The sequence below is a fragment of the Phaethon lepturus genome, unplaced genomic scaffold (assembly GCF_000687285.1).
Source record: "Phaethon lepturus isolate BGI_N335 unplaced genomic scaffold, ASM68728v1 scaffold1877, whole genome shotgun sequence".
NCBI classification, from domain to species: Eukaryota; Metazoa; Chordata; class Aves; order Phaethontiformes; family Phaethontidae; genus Phaethon; species Phaethon lepturus.
The window spans coordinates 18,831-37,370 of NW_010549611.1; the positions used below are offsets into that span (position 1 = coordinate 18,831).

The following is an 18,540-nucleotide window of genomic DNA, read 5'->3' on the forward strand; positions in this document are numbered from 1 at the left end:
TTTATCACACAGACAAGAAGAAAGTTATCTTACAACTACACAAGGAAATGGGACCCAATTAACAGAATAATGACACCATACATATATGTAACCAGTATATTCTGAAAATGAAGCACAAACCATTTTTTTCACATGGACGCCTTTTGCTAGATGCTTAAATGCACAGTTTTCTTGTCTGTTTTTTTTTCTTTTTTTTTCATTTTCTCTATGAAAATCAAGCTCTTTGCATAATTAGCCAAAACCCATAGATATTTACATTTTAAAAGCCAATCCTTCACCTTCTAATTTTAAAATGAGTTATCCTGTATCTTGCATATTTTAAAAAAAAGTCCAGAAAAAGCTTAGAACTGTAATTCGGAATCTGTACTTTGTAAAAATACTTCCCTTGAACATGAAGTCAGTGCTGACCTCTTCAGGTCATCTGTGAATAATAAAATCTGTCTAAAGAGATATTACTAAGTAAGAACTGAGGGAAAACACAAAAAGAAGAAATACATTACCCCTGTATTGTAAAGTGTTGCCACTTTAAAGTACGGTATAGGTTGAAGAAAAACATAGAGGTGTGTATATCAAAATACATTTTCATTATGTAGCTACAGAACATATGAAGTCTTTCAACGCTCTGTCTGCTAAAGGCAATGTAGTCTCTCTGGCTTTGTTAGTACTGCTATTGTATACAGGTTTCTTAAAGTACAGTTAGTATCTATAGAGGTGAATTCTAACATATAAGTGTGTGCTATGCTTCTTATGGCAGAAGAATAAGCATTTGAAAAAAATTATGACATAGATTTTAAAGAAATTGTACATCACACAGTGTCTTCAATTCTAAACATAGAAAATTAGATTGTACTTGAAATGGTTGTTGTTGCAGTATGACTTAATTTTTTCTCAGATATCAAGAAGGTCCTCTCCACTCTCATCACTCTCCACAGTTAATTGCCTTGTCCACCACTTCTTGACTTCTGATCCACAAGAAGCAGCATCAGACATGGGATTCATTTTGCATACAACAGATTTCATAGTTGAACGTCCACCAAAGCGGAGGTTGACTGAAGACACTGAATGGCTTATTGGTTTGGGAGCTATGAAATTAAACAGAAAGTTCTGTATTAGAGTACATCTGCTTCTTGAACATTTTTGCTTAGAATTCTTTGCTTAGAACTGATTTAGCACAGAAAGAGTAGGGCTCTTGTTCTAATGTGGGTTTTTTCCCAGCTCCAGCTGTTCACCCTGCTCCCACTAATCAGCTGGTAGAGCAGTTAACTGAGCACTGCCTCATTTCCTTCTGCTGGGATAGCTGATGTAATAGGTCTCTTCTTACCTGGCTCACTGCAACCTATAAGGTTTAGGCAGTACTTATATAAGCTGACCTGCTGGCAAAACAGTAAAAGTGGTAAGCGCCAGAAAATGGGAAGGAAAAGTGCATTTAGAAGTGGCAGCTACACCTAGACAGTGATATTTAACTATGGCCTAGGGGTGGAACCCAGTACAAGGTTGGCTTTAGAAAAGCACTAAACCACATGTGTAAGTATATGAAAACCACAACTGATCGTTATGATGCTATTCATGATCTCAAATACATACCTTTAGTGGATTGGGGGCAGAGTACTTATCATCTGCTGGGATGTACTGGGCATGGAGGTGACCCTCCTTTTCTGAGACTGCCCACTGAGGAGTATTCAAGAGTGACATGGCCAAGATCAGTGCTAATAAAGAAAACCCTGAACTACTCATTCTTGCTTGAAAAACCTATCCAGTTGGCTACAGTAGTATGTTTCCTCCTTACCACTTTCCCTCTTTTTCTCTCTGTTCCAACAAAATGTTGATCTTCGCTGCTCAGTGACATTTAAGTGGAAAACACGGATTGAAAGCTCTCTATTAAGCTGTCCTGTTTCTTGGACTAGTACTCTGGTCACAAAAGTAGGGTTACTGGTACTTATAGCATGACCATCTCTTCTACTTCCACCTAGATATGATTAGGGTCTGAAGAGTGGCAGCCTTTGAAGGCAGAGCTGTGATGTGGAATAGGGCTGACTGATGACAGCTGAAAGCGGGTTGATATGCACACTCCTAACCTGCTGGTCGTGAGATGTGGCAGGCAGCAGAGGTCAATATGCACTTTAAGAGAGAATATTTCAGGTGGTAGAGAGTGCTTTTGAGCTAAAGACTTAATAAGGCCCCAGACTGTACCTATGTACCTCTCCCACCCTCCTATAAGGCATAGTCTAGCCTTTCTTTTCTAGTGGACTGTAGTTACTAGAATAACTTGATGTTTCCTGGTTGTGAGAAAATAAATGGGAAAATGATCGTATACCTGGCCAATTCCTGGCTGAAGTGAAGCTATAAAAATGTATTATTACGGTGCAAAGTATAAATAATACACCTGGTATGCTTAGGCAAGACAAGGCACTCAGAAGTTATTACTGTTGTTAGGAAAAACTTCATTCATTTTCACTGTGTTTTATATGATAAAGAAGAACTCTAAATGCACAAGATGCTATCCAAACATATGGGATGGTATGGCCCCCAATCCAAAAATCATGAGTAAATGTATGAAAAAGTAAAAAAACCCAACCATCTGCAAACAGCAATGCTTGAGCCCATCTTCCAGACTTTCAGAATTGGGAGTAAGGCAAGAGATTGCTGTATTTCAGCATACACGAGGGTAGAAAAACCCCTGATATGGGTGCAAGCAGCATGCAGGAGGTAGAATTGTGAATCATGAAGCCTTTTGTGGCCTTGTTATTGTACAGCAGTGATTTGGCATGTGGGGACTACACTGATACACATTTGTAATGTACCTGATGGCAAACGCCATTGTCCAAATTTCCGCTGAGGTTTCCCAGCATCTGCAGAGTCTTGTCGATAACCACCTCTGTCAGAAAGCGTTGGGCTAAGGAGCTGCTGCTGGCTACTTGTCTGAACAGAGAAAAAAGAATCTCAGTTACAGTTCCCCGTTGCATGGGGGTAATCCTAGGAAGGGTTATCTTTCCATTCTATTTCCAAGCTTTATACATGAATATAAACCAAATATATTGCCATTTGTTAAGGCAGCATGGTTGCTATTCTTTACTGCCCCATAAAACTACTACTAATAGGAAAAAAAAAAGACTATTTGGTCTCAATTCCATTACGCAGTCCCACTGAAGGGTACAAAATTTTTCCCAGTCTTCCACAGTGGAGTCCTTATGCTGTACCTTCTTCATTCCCTACCCTGGAAGAGCCCAGGACTCCTTCTCACAGGATCCGGAACGCCCAGCGTTATCCCTCTCAGTGGAAACACTACTTCAGAATACTTGAACAGGAAAGCTTCACATCCTTGAGCCTGTACACAGCTCATGCTAGTGCTGAAAGAGTCGTACAGCTGAGTTTGCCCTTTACGATGCTAGCACGACAGCTAACTAAGCTGGGGAATTACTGCCTTAGACCATCTTGTCTTTGCATCTTAAGACAAAGACTGAAGCAAAACATGATATTGGTTTCAACTTTTCCAGTTAAAATGTTTGAAAAAGAACAAGTAAGAAACATGGAAGTTTTCTGAATTTGTTCTGAGTAGCTGACAGTTGTCTGGTTAACGTACCTCTGGCTGTGCACTGTTATCCTGATTTATAGCATTCATATCTTCACTTGGCTGTGTCGTCTCAATGCTGGGAGGATTCAGAAATCGGCTCAGCTCCTGCTGCTGACTCTCTCGCAGACTATGGATAATGCTGCACGACTGCTGTTGTTTCTGTCAAGGTACAATATGTGACAACAAAAATGTTCTCACTGGTGTGTCACAGTGTTGGATTTTTTTTTTAAAAGCCTTCTAAATATTTAACCAAACAGTGAGCACCAGATGTGGATACCAGGTGCATCGATAAAGCCACATGTATCAGATGGTCGCTATTTAAATAAAGTGACTTCCAGCATATGTCTAACCTTTATGTAAGAAGTAGAGGATGGAACTTATAAACTGTATTAAGTGCAAGGCAAATTGCTCAACTGTTGATTTAAACCTAGAGTTTAAAAACATACAAAGTTTTTAATTTATGAGTTAAAAGTTCTTGCAAAGAAAAAGAAAGAAAGGTATCAGTAGAGATTCACTAAGAATTAGATGAAGACAATGAAAAAATTCTGATTTCTTTCATGGGCTTTGTAACAGGCTGTCAATAAGACTGAAAAAAACCAATAGTGGAAACCTTGGGAATGAGTATAGGTTCACAGCACAAATAGAAAAACAAAATGACTACTATTATGATCTTACAATCTAATTTGCTTTTAAATTAAAATAAACAGCCCTTAGGAAGGATTTCACTTTCCTGGGTAGTTTTCACATGCTTCCTCTAGAGAGACTTAGAGACTAACAAGAGAATTTGAAAATATATATTAACTTCCATAATTACGTTCAGTTTATAAAAGGTTCATATAATGTGAAATGATCTGAACCATATTATTAGAGTGAAATGAATAGCATATTTACTTTAACATAATGTAATTCAATATTATAATGAAATGAACAACAGAGTTGAACAAACCCAGAATTGAGAGCTGAGATTAAATTTACTTCTATTATTATTACAGAGATGAGATCAAGATGAAACTATCTATCTGAATATGCCTTCAACATTGGTGTTTCAGCTGGAATGTACATTACATTCAAACTGTCCAGTTATGTTTTTTTATAAATTTACAAACAGAAAAAGTCAGATCCCATGATCACATATCTCTGTGGAAAACCTCCATGCTCAAGAAGTAAGATTTTATAAAAATAAAAATATGCATAAAAACCTGGACTCAGCCTTACAGTAACTGAAAAATCAGTCATCAAGGCAACCAGGTTACCACTTTTTCTATAAAGGAAGAGTTGCTTTTGAAAGAAAAGAGAAGAATAACTGCAAAACCTAACTCAAATTTCCTGATTTTTTTTAATATACATTTCATGCAAGACAAACTTTGATCAGCATATATTATAGATATCCTGAGCAAAGGCAAAAAAATTTCTGACAATCAGAAGCACTGTGTAAACAGAACACAGAAGCACCGGCTAGATCTATACTAGTAAATCAAACAGGCTGGGATTTACTGCAGTGCTGAAGCCAAGTGACGGGGCAGGACTTGCATGATCTGATCTCTCCTCTACCACACAAGACAGCTTCAACCACTGCCTACTGGGAGCAGTCTTGCTCCTGATCCGTGTCTGGAGGGCAGTGATGCTCCTACGGCAGTGGTCTGGGAGACCATATGACAATGGTCTGGGAGAGTATGAGTATGCATGGGTCAAAACTGTGCCGAGGAACGTGCTAACGGGTGTGGGTGACCTCAGCCCAGTCCTGAGCCAATGCCTTGGCCCTGCCTAATTTACTGGCATAGACACAGCTACTGTGTGCCACGGTTCATATACTTGATTTGCATCTACACACTGCTCATTTGCACACAAAGTTACTGTAATGGCCCATTCAAATGATGTATCTTGATACGTGTTCCATTTGAAGAGTCATTTGCTCTTGATTGATCAGGGGCTCTTCTGCCAGCAGAGGCAAAGACTAAGCCTATGGGGTTTCATCAAAGTACATTGTTTTTTTTTCTTTATTCCTTTGACTTTTGTCTCTGCACATGTATCTTCCTGCTATATTGAAAAGACAGATAAATTTTTGGCAGGAAGGCAGTTTTTGCCTTCAAGAGATGTTTATTTTTGTAGTGTTTTCAATTGAGTTGTGACATACTTTTTTTTCTGCTGAGTTAGCAACTGCTTCATACTTCTTCACATAAATATTATTGTGACTCCAGAGTATATGAAGCATAGTGACAGCAAATTCCAGCATTGTTGAGCAGTACAATTTCTGCAACCATTTACATCCTGTTTTAGCTTGACTTACTGCTCTGATTCGCTTTAAGCATTTCTTCAGCCACATGCGTATGGTCTGTTTGGCCACCTCCTCTTCTATGGTATATTCCAGTTGTTCCCTAGCAAGCAGCTCTTCCAGTTGAAGACTTTTTCTGATATCAACAGACCTATATGAAAGCATGCTGGAAGAAACATAGATTTTTTTGGTAAATGCTGTTGACCTTACATTTTAATTTAGAAAATCAAAATTCATACTTAAGCCCTTAGTGCAAAAATATGTAATTCGTGTGTGTGCAATAAATACACACTTGAAGCTAAAAAATGTTGAGATGATTCCAGAAGAGATTTGTGGTGCTCAAAACAAATGCAGACAGTACCACCTTCATCTAGCTTCAATACAGGTGAGCTGCTGAACTGTAAGTGACTAGGTCATTTGTGGGTTTTGGACTTTTTCTCTGCCCTAAGTGTTTACTTCTGGATTATGTTCCCACTTCATTTTATTTCTGGTCAGATTCACTGTCATTTTGCTACATGGGTGGGGACAACTTTGCATTGCTTGGGATACAAGAACACCACGAGACGGCTGTTTAAGACAAACTGTCTCAAATGAAAATGTTAGAATTACTTAGAGCTGATTTCCTAGGACCTGTGTATTCCATCACAAATATTTCTGCAGGAAAAAAATGGATATCTAATTTTTTTAAAATTACATTTAAAATGGCAGTGCCTCTGTGGCTACCAAACTTGCCTTTTCCCAAGCCTAATGAATACCTTTTAGCCTGGAGAGAAATACAGACCATTATACCTGTTCAACAAATCTCAGAGTACCTGAGCACGTCATGGAAAGTGACATCACCACCATTATGGAGCCGTTCCATTTCGTAGCACATGTGCTTGAACAGCAGCTTGTCCTTGTCAAGATCCACCTCCAGCCTGCCCCGCAGAAGCCTCAGCAGAAATTTCACTCGGAAAGTAGGGATTACTCCCTGGGTAAAATTGCATAATAGCTGGTAAATTATTACTGTGACCTAACAACAAACTCAGACATTCAACCTGATCAGTGAGAGAAACTCTATTTCTCCAAAGACTCCGTGTCAAATCCTGGCCTATTTAAGTCACTGTGAATACACTACTGAAGGATATACACATGCAGCCAGCTCCTCAGCAATTGTGCATCAGTTGTTGTTCATGGAAGTCTTTGCTGTTATTTGACTGATACAAAATGGGAATCTGTGTTGTTAATTTTGTCAGAAATTTTCAAAATTGCTTGGGGATTTAGTTTCCCATTTGCATTAATCTGTAATGAGAATTATATGCCCAAAGAGCTGCCTTTGAAAAATTGAAATTAAACTACAATTTAAACATTCACAGAGAGGCCTACACCTGTCTGTAAAACTGTCCTCTTCTCTGTGCATCTTTGGACAGGAGAATGTTGGGAATTTACTGGCTTTTCAAAGGTCTTCTGCTCTAAGAGTCAACCTAACATGTTGCACTTTTTGTGCCAACAGTTTTGATCTGCTGTTAAAAGTTAGGGCTAAAAGTACTGCCCTCCAAAACTGTGATATCCATACTCTTTAAATATTTTGTTCTGTTAAGTAAGTCTGACTGGAACTGTTTTTGCTATGATGTCAATCCTGGGCACAATGGATGCAGAACCCTCCACCTCAATCAGTACAGACTGCAATTTCCATCTCCAGCACAGCCATGTGCCACCTACAGGCAACCAGCTTCTTTCACCATAGTGTTGTTCATACTCAAATCTTAGGGAAGTCATGAATCATTCAGATGATGATTTAACTTGTGTGGGTATCTGAACAGCTCAGTCTCCCAGATGCTCTTCTCATCTCAGAATCACAGAATGATTAAGGTTGGAGGGGACCTCGGGAGGTCACCTTGTCCAAGCTGCTCTGCTTAAGTAGTGCTTCCTAAAGCCAGTTACCCAGGACTATGGCCAGACAGCTTTTGAATATCTCCTAGGATGGACACTCCACAACCTCCCTGGGCAAGGTGTGCCATGGCTAGCCACACTCGGTGTGAAAAAGTCTTTCCTGATGTTCAGGGGGAACCTTCCATGTTTCAGTTTGTGCCCATTGCCTCTGGTCCTGTCATTGGGCACCACTGAGAAGACCCTGTCTCTGTCTTTGCAACCTCCCTTCAGGTATTTATATACATTGATGAGATGCCCCCTGAACCTTCTCTTCTCCAGGCTGAACAGTCTCAGCTTTCTCAGCCTTTTTGCATAGGAGATATGCTCCAGTCCCTTCATCATTCTCATGTCCCTTCACTGAACTCTTTCCAGTATGTCTATGTCTCTATTGTATGGTGGAGCCCAGAACTGGACACAGTACTCCGGGTGTGGCCTCACCAGTGCTCAGTAGAGGGGAAGGATCATCTCTCTTGGCCTGCTGGCAATACTTAGCCTAATGTAGCCCAGGATACCATTAGCCCTCTTTGTTGCAAGGGCCCATTGCTGACTCATGTTCAACTTGGAGTCCACCAGGACTCCTAGCTCCTTTCCTGCCAAGCTGCTTCCCAGCCAGTCAGCCCCCAGCATGCCTAGGGTTTTTCTTCCCCAGCTACAGGTCTTTGCACTTCCCCTTGTTGAACTGCATGAGGTTCCTTTCATCCCATTTCTGCAGCCCGTTTAGGTCCCTGTGGATGGCAGCATGATCCTTTGCTGTATCAGCCACTCCTCCCAGTTTGGCACCATCTGCAAACTTGCTGAGGGTGCACTCTGCCCCATCATCCAGATCATTAATGAAGGTGTTGAACAGGATTGGACCCCTGGAGTACACCACTAGTTACTGGTCTCCAACTAGACTCTGTGCTACTGATCATCACCCTCTGGGCCTGGCCACTCGGCCAATGTTCAGTCCACCTCCTTGTCTTCTCATCCAGCCCATGCTTCATCAACTTCTCTATGAGGATCTTATGGGAGACAGTACTGAAATCTCAGCAAAGCCCTTCTGAAGATCAGGCACATAAATGGATGTGAGTCTGTAGACTTCCAAGGGAACAACGCTCAGGTAGCTGGGAGGAAAGCTGTATTGATCCTATGAATATCTACATTTGTTTTTAAATCTACTATTATAAGTACTTCACAGTAGTAAAGAATACAGGTTAGTATTTGAAAGGCCACGAACAAGGTTAGATCATGCTCACTGAACTTTCACAACCTGAACAGTAACTGCTCAGTGAGTTTTGTCAGCACACTTTGTTTTCCCCATATGTTTTTTCAAGGAAAAAATGTAAATTTATTGGACTTCTGTGCTCATTATCAAGTTTCTTACCTCTCTTTTGTCATCAACCATGTTCCATATAATTTGAAAATGCCTAAGATCATTGTAACTTAAAAGTTGGTCTTCTTCAGTTGAATAAAACAATGAGAAATTCTCCACAATGATAGCTGAAAATCACAAAACCAAAATACACTATAAAGAAAGCCTATAGTTACATTCTGACTGGTTAATCTCTATAAGCAACACTGAATTTCAACAGAATATGAATTGTGTTGTGCAAACTTCACACTAATAAATGCCTTTAGCTGAATGTTCAGATGAGGATTTTGAATAGGTAATATACTGTCATGCTACATCAATATTCACTGTGCTCACTTTTTAAAAGCTGTATCTTAAATGCTGGTGAGATGCCTAACCTAATATCTTCTAAAATCAATTAGACGAATTCCAATGATGTTGGAAAAATGTTAACTGGAGGAAGAAAAAGCTCAGAAAAGGATATTCCTTAGGGTAACTATACTCCACAAATACAACATATCTCTTCAAAAAACATTTATTCCCAAACTTCCTGAGTTTTAGCATACACCATACCAAAGCAGTATCAAAAACATCATACGCATATAAGGTAACAGAGAAGGTACAAGGTAACCTCATATCTGAACAGCACAACAGACTCAAATCTCACATACTACATGCCAAGATGGACCTTTTTGTTATTAATGTTTATTTTCACTTACCAACAAGCAAATTCAACATGATGTATGCAATGATAACGTAAAATGAACAGAAATACATAAGAGCACCAGCATAATTTCCACAGTCTGTTTTCCAGTAGGTGCTGTTATCTGGTGTACAAAATGGAGGCTGAACCTTCAAAACAAAAGAAAACAAAGTCAATTAATCATAAAAAGAGATTCTTAATTTCTCTGCAAGCAATGCAATATTTATGCTATAACTCTTTTAAAGCTTCACTATTAGGGAGTAGTGCTGTTGGCATTATTGTGGGCAGGTTTTTGTTGTTCCTTTGGCCGTCAGAAATCAGAAAACGGAGGTATGACAGAAAATGCCTAGGCGTGGATCTCGCTACCACACACAAGGCACGCTGTGCATTATGCTACTGTAAAGAAACAACTTGGTGCTTTGAAACATGGTGGTTTTCAAAAAGCTTCCCGCCTACTAATATTAAAAAGGAAGGGAATATGATTTTCATTGCAATGGAAACCACAGACAGAAAATTACTTCAGCAAAATAAAATGATTCCATGAGAAATTTTGAGGTCATTAAGACCACCATTCACATGGAATAAGCCAAAGTGCAAGCATTAAAGACAAAGTTAATCTGAAAAGTCACCTTGCCACAGCCAAAGCAGAGATAACAGTGGAAAAGCGAGTTACTGCACTTCTGATTTTGAAAACATCTTTTTTTGTTGTTTTTAAATCATATAGTAGCTTAGCCCCATGAAGTATTACATTATGAGAGTGTGATTGGAACTGCAATTTGTGTGTCATGTTCTGAGGTTTAGTGAACCTTCTATCTCTTGAAGAGATAAAAGCAATCACAACATTCCTTGTACAGAGCTAAGATACTGGAAACATTTTGAGATGCAAGGGTGTCTCCTGTTTCTTGGCTACTTTATCTCTGGCAGTATTGTATTTACCATGCAGTCATGCATAATTTTGTTCCAGTCTTCTCCAGTAACTATTCTGAAGAGTACAGTAATAGCCTTGCCAGCTGATGAAAAATTTGCATGTCTGTTTTAAAGAACAAGAGAGAGAGAGAGAGATATCATTTCACACCCCAGAACTAAAATGTTGGCAAGAAAAAAATGCAAATAATTTCCATTTTCTACTGTTCTACTACTTTAAAGTGAAAATAGTTACAGTATTATTTGAATGAGCTCATTGAATTATTTTTCCATGACTTAAGATATAATAACTGAACTTCAGCTCAGACACAGGTCTGAGTATTTTGGCTCAATTTATCAAAGAGCAAAAGCAGACTCAAGGCCAGGTCCTATCTCCTGTCTCCATTCTCTTCCTGAAGTCTGATGATGCTATTGATTGAGCAATCTCCAGCTAACAGCTACTTCGCAGAACTGTCCCCTCTCTGTATCAGCTTGGTATGTGGATCCTGCCCCTGGGTGATGCCGATAAGGTGTAGTAGCATGCTGTGTTTCAGCAGCTTGCAGCTAGTGCAGTGTTACTTTGAAGCATATTCCAGCTGGCATAATGAAGAACAGCTCTCAGTCTGCTCTGGGCTGGATTGGGTGTCATTTGGTCCAATGCACAAAGACTGGAAAGATGGCTCAGTGCCTCCTACCAGAAATTCTGTTTAGAGCTCTTCAGCTAGACCTGGGGACTTGTCTGGTTTTTACCATGGATAAACGTCTCTCTATCAGAATGTGATTTTTTTGGGCTGTTTAAAGAACACCCCCATGAGGTAGTACATACTGTACCTGTTAATGTTCTCTCCATATTTCACTGTACCAAATAAAACCACTCCAGCAAAAGCATAACAAAGAAGCAGTAAGAACATTCCCACTATGATGAAGAAACTCTTGTACATGCTGACAACCACAGTCAGGAGCAGCATTTTTAGTGTCACCTGGAAGGACAGAGAAAAAGCAAACCACGCCATCATTCAGGAAAGCAGAAATAAAACGGAAAAGAGACTTATTGCAGTTGTCATTTTGACAATGCATTCTTCACACATCTATGTTAATGGATGAGCCAAGTGAAATGGTACATTAGGAATCTGATTGGAACTGAACATTTTGTGTCTTCCTCTGAAATTTAGTGTGCTTTTTACTTGTTAAAGAGATCAGCATATCCACCTAATTTACAAGGTCAAGATGTTGCTCCTCAAAGAGGATGTATAGGATAATACAGTACAGGATAACAGCAATAATACAGCATAAGGTTAACAATAATGTCCTAGGATCAGTATACTCTGGAAGTATCAAAAGTAGCATTGCATGAACAGTGGTGGAATGAACTACTTTGGGCTTACCTGAAAGTGATGCTATTAGGTGGAAATCACAGATACTGCAGCCTACCTAAAGAAATGGGTTGATGTAGTGTCCTGGTTTCGGCTGGGATGGAGTTAATTTTCTGCATAGAAAGTAGTATGAGACTATGTTTTGGATTTGGGATGAAAAAAATGTTGATAAGTTACTGACGTTTTGGGTTGTTACTAAGCAGTCAAGGGCTGTCCGGCTTTTCATGCTGCCCTGCCAGCGAGCAGGCTGGGGGTGCACGGGGAGCTGGGAGGGGACACAGCCAGGACAACTGACCCGGGCTGGCCAAAGAGATATTCCATACTATATGATGTCATGCTCAGTACATGAAACTGAGGGAAGAAGAAGGGAGTGGGGGGGACACATCTGGATTTATGGCGTCTGTCTTCCCAAGTAACCGTTACGCGTGAGGAAGCCCTGCTTCCCTGGAGATGGCTGAACACCTGCCTGCCCACGGGGAGTGGTGAACGAATTCCTTTGCTTTGCTTGCGTGCGCGGCTTTTGCTTTCCCTATTAAACTGCCTTTATCTCAACCCACGAGTTTTCTCCCTTTTACTCTTCTGACTCTCACCCCGTCCCACTGTGGGGGAGTGAGCGAGCAGCTCCGTGGTGCTTAGTTACTGGCTGGGGTTAAACCACCACATACAGAGAAGGGGATTTCCTTAAGACCAGCACAGCTTGATTAAACTCATCAATTTCTCATGCGAGTTGGCCAAAGAGCTTTAGAAGAGAGCGTGATTTTGGAAATGACATAGGCAGTAGACCTAGACAATAGATATTACCTTCCCATGCATGTATATTGTACATTTTACTCTTGATAAAGTTATTGCCCTAGATTGCCCTAACATCCTTAACCACTTTGGATGCTATGGAAAATTCTCTTTAATAGGAATGAGGGTAGCAGTTTTCTTTAGAATCTTGCCAAAGTGGTAACTGGCTGACTTTTAGCCATCACATTGCATAACAGATGAATTAGAGAAACTGATGCAGTTCCTAACATGAAAGCACAAACGAATAGGTTAAAACCTTGAAAAAACTTTAGAATCAATCAGAAAGCTGTGAAGGCAATCACTTGGCTTGGTTGCATAGGAGAAGCAAGAATTTTTCATTTGACTTCCAAGGCTCTACATGCTTTCTGTCGTTTGATTGAAGGAAAACTTTTTATCTTTACTGAACAAACCTTCTGACTTATTGTTCTTAACCCCAGCAACCCAGTACAGCAGTCTTTTTATCACATTTACTTTAATATGTCAGATTTCACAGAAGTGTTTGGATAGTCTAAAAAGTTCTACAGCAAGAGACTGAAGAGTATCACCACTTGTTAAACAAATGTGTTTGTTCTCTGCTTATGCTCATTCTGCTAGCCTACTCTCAATTACACCAGAGCAAATCCAAACACAAAAGAAATGTAAACTTTAGAAGTTACTTGCTTTGTCACCATTTCAGTGTTTCCAGAAGAATATCTTGGCACAATATTTTTTTAAATTGAACATAAATTCTTTACTGTGATAAGACACACATTGTAGAGATACAAGACACAGACATGCACTCTGGGGAAGAAACTTCTGTAAGAGAGCACTATCATAACAAGATGAGTACAGCAACAACCACTCCACTAGTCCCGCAGAGAAAATAAATATATAGCATGCACATCACACCACACTGAAATGGCAAGGACTGAAAGTAGCATAATGTATGTTCAGAGTTTTAGAGAGCATTTTTAAAAAACTGTGTGGTATTCGCAGTTACACTTTTTTTTTTTTCAAAAAAGGCATCTTTTCCAGAAACCATAATTTAGTGCTATTATATAATAAAGACAGTCTGTAAAATTGGAGACTGCTGCTTAAGTCTCCTTTTTTTGGCATATAAAATGGAGCCTTACAGAATATGCACTAGGGATGTGTAGCAACCAGTCCTTTAATGTATACATGAGCACTGCAATGGTTGTAGTTCCTAATTTATACTTACATGCTTCCCACAAATTGAGAAAAACCTGAAGACAATTACACATGCCCCCATCATGTATGTGTACGCGTTCTGGAACAGAAACACAGAAGACTTAATTGATTGTCGCCCAGGGATCTCATGGAAAGATCAGGATAATTGGTCTTTTAATAATGTAGGGCAGTTGCCATATGAAATTAGGGAAATCATAAACTAGTAGCACCGATATTTCAATAGCAGTGGGGCAGTAAGAAACTAACAGAAGATGCTCTACCACTTCAAAAACACTAACCCAAGCTCCCCACACATCAAACCAAAAAACCTTCAGTGCCCTATTAGCTGGGCTGTAATTATGTCCAGCAGCCTGTCTACCTGTCTGGGCAGCTGCTAGCTTACAGAAACTCCTCAGGCTTTCCAAGCTACTCAGCGGCAGGGAGCAAACTGTGGATGTCAGGGCAAACTGACTAGCCACGGAAGACAGGTTTTCTTCCAAATAGAGCCTGGGGCCCCCAAGCATTTTAGAGTGGTGACTCCACAACTTGTGATTGGTGACAAGCATCAACTACCCCTTCTGCTTCCCTCATAAGTAAGGGAATCAGGGGTTTAGCTGACTTTAAAAAAACAGGATGAGATGGAGGGAGAGATGATTTCCTCCCCTTTCCTCCATGTCTTTTTGGATTAAACATAGTCCCTTAATCAAAACCAGTCATCCAGAATCACTGCTGGGTTTGGGACATATGGTACCGTTCAGCAGTTTTCAGTCTATGCCTTCTTACAGTCCTCTGTTCCTAGCTGGATTTTGTGCATTGCCTCTTTCCTCCTTGCTGCTTATGAGACTGCTGTTGGCAAGAGCTCTCAGTCTCTTCAGGTTCCTTCCTTTCTTCACTCACATCCCTTCCAGACTTCAGTTTTTTACCACATTTACAGACTCTATCTCATATCAGACCATTCTTGTACTTCATCATTGCTCCAGACAAGGATTCCTTCTTCTTAGCATCATGCTTAATTAGTTTCAGCCATATTTCAGCCTTACCAAACTCCCAAGAGTTTACGTCGATGTATAGCAGTGATTCTACTGCTGGTGCTTAGCAGATAATATCAAGCTTAATCATTGAAATCGCATTTTGTAAATCTTACCAGTAAGGCAAAATGAAGTATCACCCATATAACTCCAAGAGATGTCACCAAGAGATCATAGCGGTTTCTTCTGCTTTGCCAGAAGCCAGAAGGTGACATGGCAATAATCTTCATTGTGACCTAGGGATAAAAACAACCTCTCAGTTGTACTGAAGAAACGGCTAATTCTTACTATAAGAACTTCTAAAATGCTTGGCTGAGTTCATCTTATGAATGTTTTCAAACAACCAAGGGCAGCTTTCATGTCAGCTAACTGTTCCCATGAAGACAAGTTAGGCTGCTAGACTAACCGGATGATAAAAGCTTCCCTTAGATGGAGGAAAGCTGGTACTTGTGGAAGAGCACAGCTGACTGAGACGAGGGGATAAGCACTATTCTGGAAGTGTCTCGCTCCGTCAAGTGTTGAAGGACTGCAGCTGACCACCTCAGACTAAATGCTTAATATATAGATTGCTGAGGTGAATGTGGGCCTAAGATTTGTAAAAGATAAGCAAGCTATGAAGTTAGAAAATTATTATATCAATAATATGTAGCTAAAAGAGATAGTAGTATCCTATCTAGCTGTCCACAAGTAGGCTAAAATCACATAAGCACATTTGAACTCAAGAATATAATTGTGCCCTGTAGCTCCCATATTTCAAATTAAAAAGCATTCTTATATTGCAAATATTTCTTGCTTTAAGGAATAATCTGTACTCAGCACCATCTGTACTCAGCATCATATAAAAGAAGAAAGTTAACAACAGTAAAGGCAGTACATTTTACAGTGTTCCTGGTAAAAAACAGCAGCCAGAGTGCTTGATATTTCCGATACAGGTAATAGGAGTGCAGACAGGAAGCTTAAGAATAGATACTGGTAAGAAATACTCGCAACAGCTAACAGATATCAAGGTAGGGTGATGCAGGTAGAGGGGACACCAGCGAGTTTCTCATTCACAATTTGTATCAAATCAAAGCAAGTCAAGTTACTATATAAAGGCTATAAATGGCAGGCATTCATTATATGATTCTTTCCATCCCACCTTGCAACACTGCCATTTAGCAGGATTCTTTACATTTCTGAAACCTAAACTGTATATAAAGGGGCACTAGTTTGGTGTAAAAGTCTGATTTAAGAGTTAGTTTTCTCAAGCCTGACTACGAAATGAAGAATACAGTCTCTGAACCTCTAACTATCATTTGAGGTACCTGAAGGTACCTTGCCTCACCTGTATCCAGTCAGCTGAGATACCCTAGAGTATTGGAGACATATGCATGGGGCTGGAAGGGATGACACAAGACCTGCAAACATCCCTTCTGTAGAGGCTAGTGAAGGTAAGGAGAGAGGGGTACCTAAAAAAGCTTTTGATACATCCAGTTATTTAGGCAGCTGAATATCACCCTACATCTCCCTTGATCACAGTGACAGCTTAACCTCACATGTAGAATTTAAAGACCTAAGTTCAGGTGTCTATAAACTTGAACGGAATACCACACTACAGAAATAAAAATATCACATCTCGCTTTATTTTGTGATCATCAGTGTGGCAACAAAAGTGAGATCTCTGAATTCTTCCTGTTCTTCTATATCACATACACTGATGTGAGCAGTAGAGGTTTAAGACTGAATCAGGAGTCCTTAGACTGGACACAAGGCCATTAGCTAGGCAGAAAGCTTTGGCGTTCCTCATGGACCATGTCTGCTAGTGGTAGCAGACCATGTACATAGCAGACTCTGTAACCAGACTATCCTGCATTAGCTAAGGTCCTGGGCAGGAAGCTTCTTCCTCTGTCCGTGAATTGTGTGCACTCACAGTGTGATAGCTTGCCTGTTGAGACAGTCAACAAATTTTTCTTGGCTCTCACAAAGTTCCTTTGAAATTCTAGAAGTGTATTTGTTTCCCCTGACAGCATAAGAAAAAAAAAGTATTTCTAAAGACATAGTTACTAGCTAAATTAAAATCTGTCTGTGTATGATACAAACCAAACTTTTCCGTGTTTGCTCAGTCTCTCAAGAGGTATTGATTTCTCCTGGGCAGGGAGAAAAGAAGCAACAACATGGACACACTCTAGCTACAGCTGCTACAAGGTATTCACTTCATTGTTTATTCATCACTGCTGGCAAAACCTATCACTGGAACACAGGAACTGTCATATTGGATTAGAGCAGTGGGAAACGTAGTCTACTATCCTGTTTCTGATAGTGGTCAGTATCGGCTATTCAGAGGGGACTGAAAAGAAAATACTCAACCACAAACTTATAAAAGAATTATGTACTAACCTAACCACAGAGGAAGCATCTTCTTTAACCTCATAAATGTGTGCTTTGTTACACTATGGATATCCTTATACAGAAAAAAACAAAATGCTTTTCAAAATGTGATTACGTGCCTAGATTCCAATCTTAGGAAAATAGGCTAATTACACTTTGCACAGTTGACTGTGATGACAATTTTCTCATAGATAGAGAACTATTACCACACAGGATCCAGATCTATACAACAAAAGATAGGTAATAGTGGAATTGACACAGCTTATTTAAAGTTATTAAAACGAAGTATGATAATGAAAAAAAAACCCCAAAAACCAAAATGGAGGGAATTTGATGAAGTCACAGCTACAGAATGGTGGGAATTAATGCACCCTGTTCTGAAGAACCAGGCAAAATATAAATGGATTGAGCAGAACTTCCATGGTACAATACAGACCTTGTGCTGTACTGAGTGAATTTAGTCCAAGATGTTCTGCACGAACTGAGTTCACTGGGTTCACCGAAACACAAGTTGAAACACTCAAGAGTTGAATATATATAAAAGGACATAAGGCTGAAGGTGATAGAGAAGTATGACTATAACAAATTAAAGTCTTATTCCTATAATGCATGTTTAAAGACAAGTGACACGGAGAGCCCCAAATATGCATGTTCAGAAATAAAAGCCATAGTGAAGAGTAAGACAACATCCTTAGAGCCAAAATGAAGTATGTACATACTAGTCTTAATATCAAGAAGTCATAAAATAGATTACCTCAAGGACAAAAATGAAGGTGAAAACAACAGACATTGTTGCTAAAGGCACAGTCACCGGATCTGCAGCATCCCACTGAAATGCAAACAAAATCTGCTCATCAACGAGTAGCTGTGAAACAGAACTAAATGTCTATTCATTGCCTTAACTTTTCTTGCAGGTTTTGTTAATGAATAGATTTCAATTTAAAATATATTCAGACAGGAATGGCATCTTGGTGTATTCTTCTTGCAGATTTACAGCTTAACTGGAAATTAAAAATAGCAGACCAGACTACAAAAAGGCAGAAATTGACTCAGCTCCACAAGCTACAATTAATCTACAGTGATCTGTGCCAACCGAGATTGCTGTATCTAGAAATCATGTTTCCCT

General features: G+C 39.7%; 1 protein-coding gene across 1 annotated transcript in view; it reads right to left on the bottom strand.

The window, feature by feature from the left end:
* Positions 1 to 243: 243 nt before the first annotated feature.
* Positions 244 to 18,540, bottom strand: part of LOC104623260 (sodium leak channel non-selective protein) — a gene marked incomplete at its 5' end in the record, with an annotated part of 18,541 nt that continues 244 nt past the window's right edge. Inside the window, 12 exons of the mRNA XM_010290298.1 lie at positions 244 to 466; positions 806 to 1,082; positions 2,802 to 2,919; positions 3,581 to 3,730; positions 5,859 to 5,994; positions 6,656 to 6,813; positions 9,118 to 9,233; positions 9,804 to 9,936; positions 10,724 to 10,817; positions 11,522 to 11,670; positions 14,051 to 14,119; positions 15,164 to 15,283. Of these exons, the coding sequence (XP_010288600.1) occupies positions 889 to 1,082; positions 2,802 to 2,919; positions 3,581 to 3,730; positions 5,859 to 5,994; positions 6,656 to 6,813; positions 9,118 to 9,233; positions 9,804 to 9,936; positions 10,724 to 10,817; positions 11,522 to 11,670; positions 14,051 to 14,119; positions 15,164 to 15,283 (1,437 nt within the window). The remainder of the gene's footprint in view (positions 467 to 805; positions 1,083 to 2,801; positions 2,920 to 3,580; positions 3,731 to 5,858; positions 5,995 to 6,655; positions 6,814 to 9,117; positions 9,234 to 9,803; positions 9,937 to 10,723; positions 10,818 to 11,521; positions 11,671 to 14,050; positions 14,120 to 15,163; positions 15,284 to 18,540) is intronic.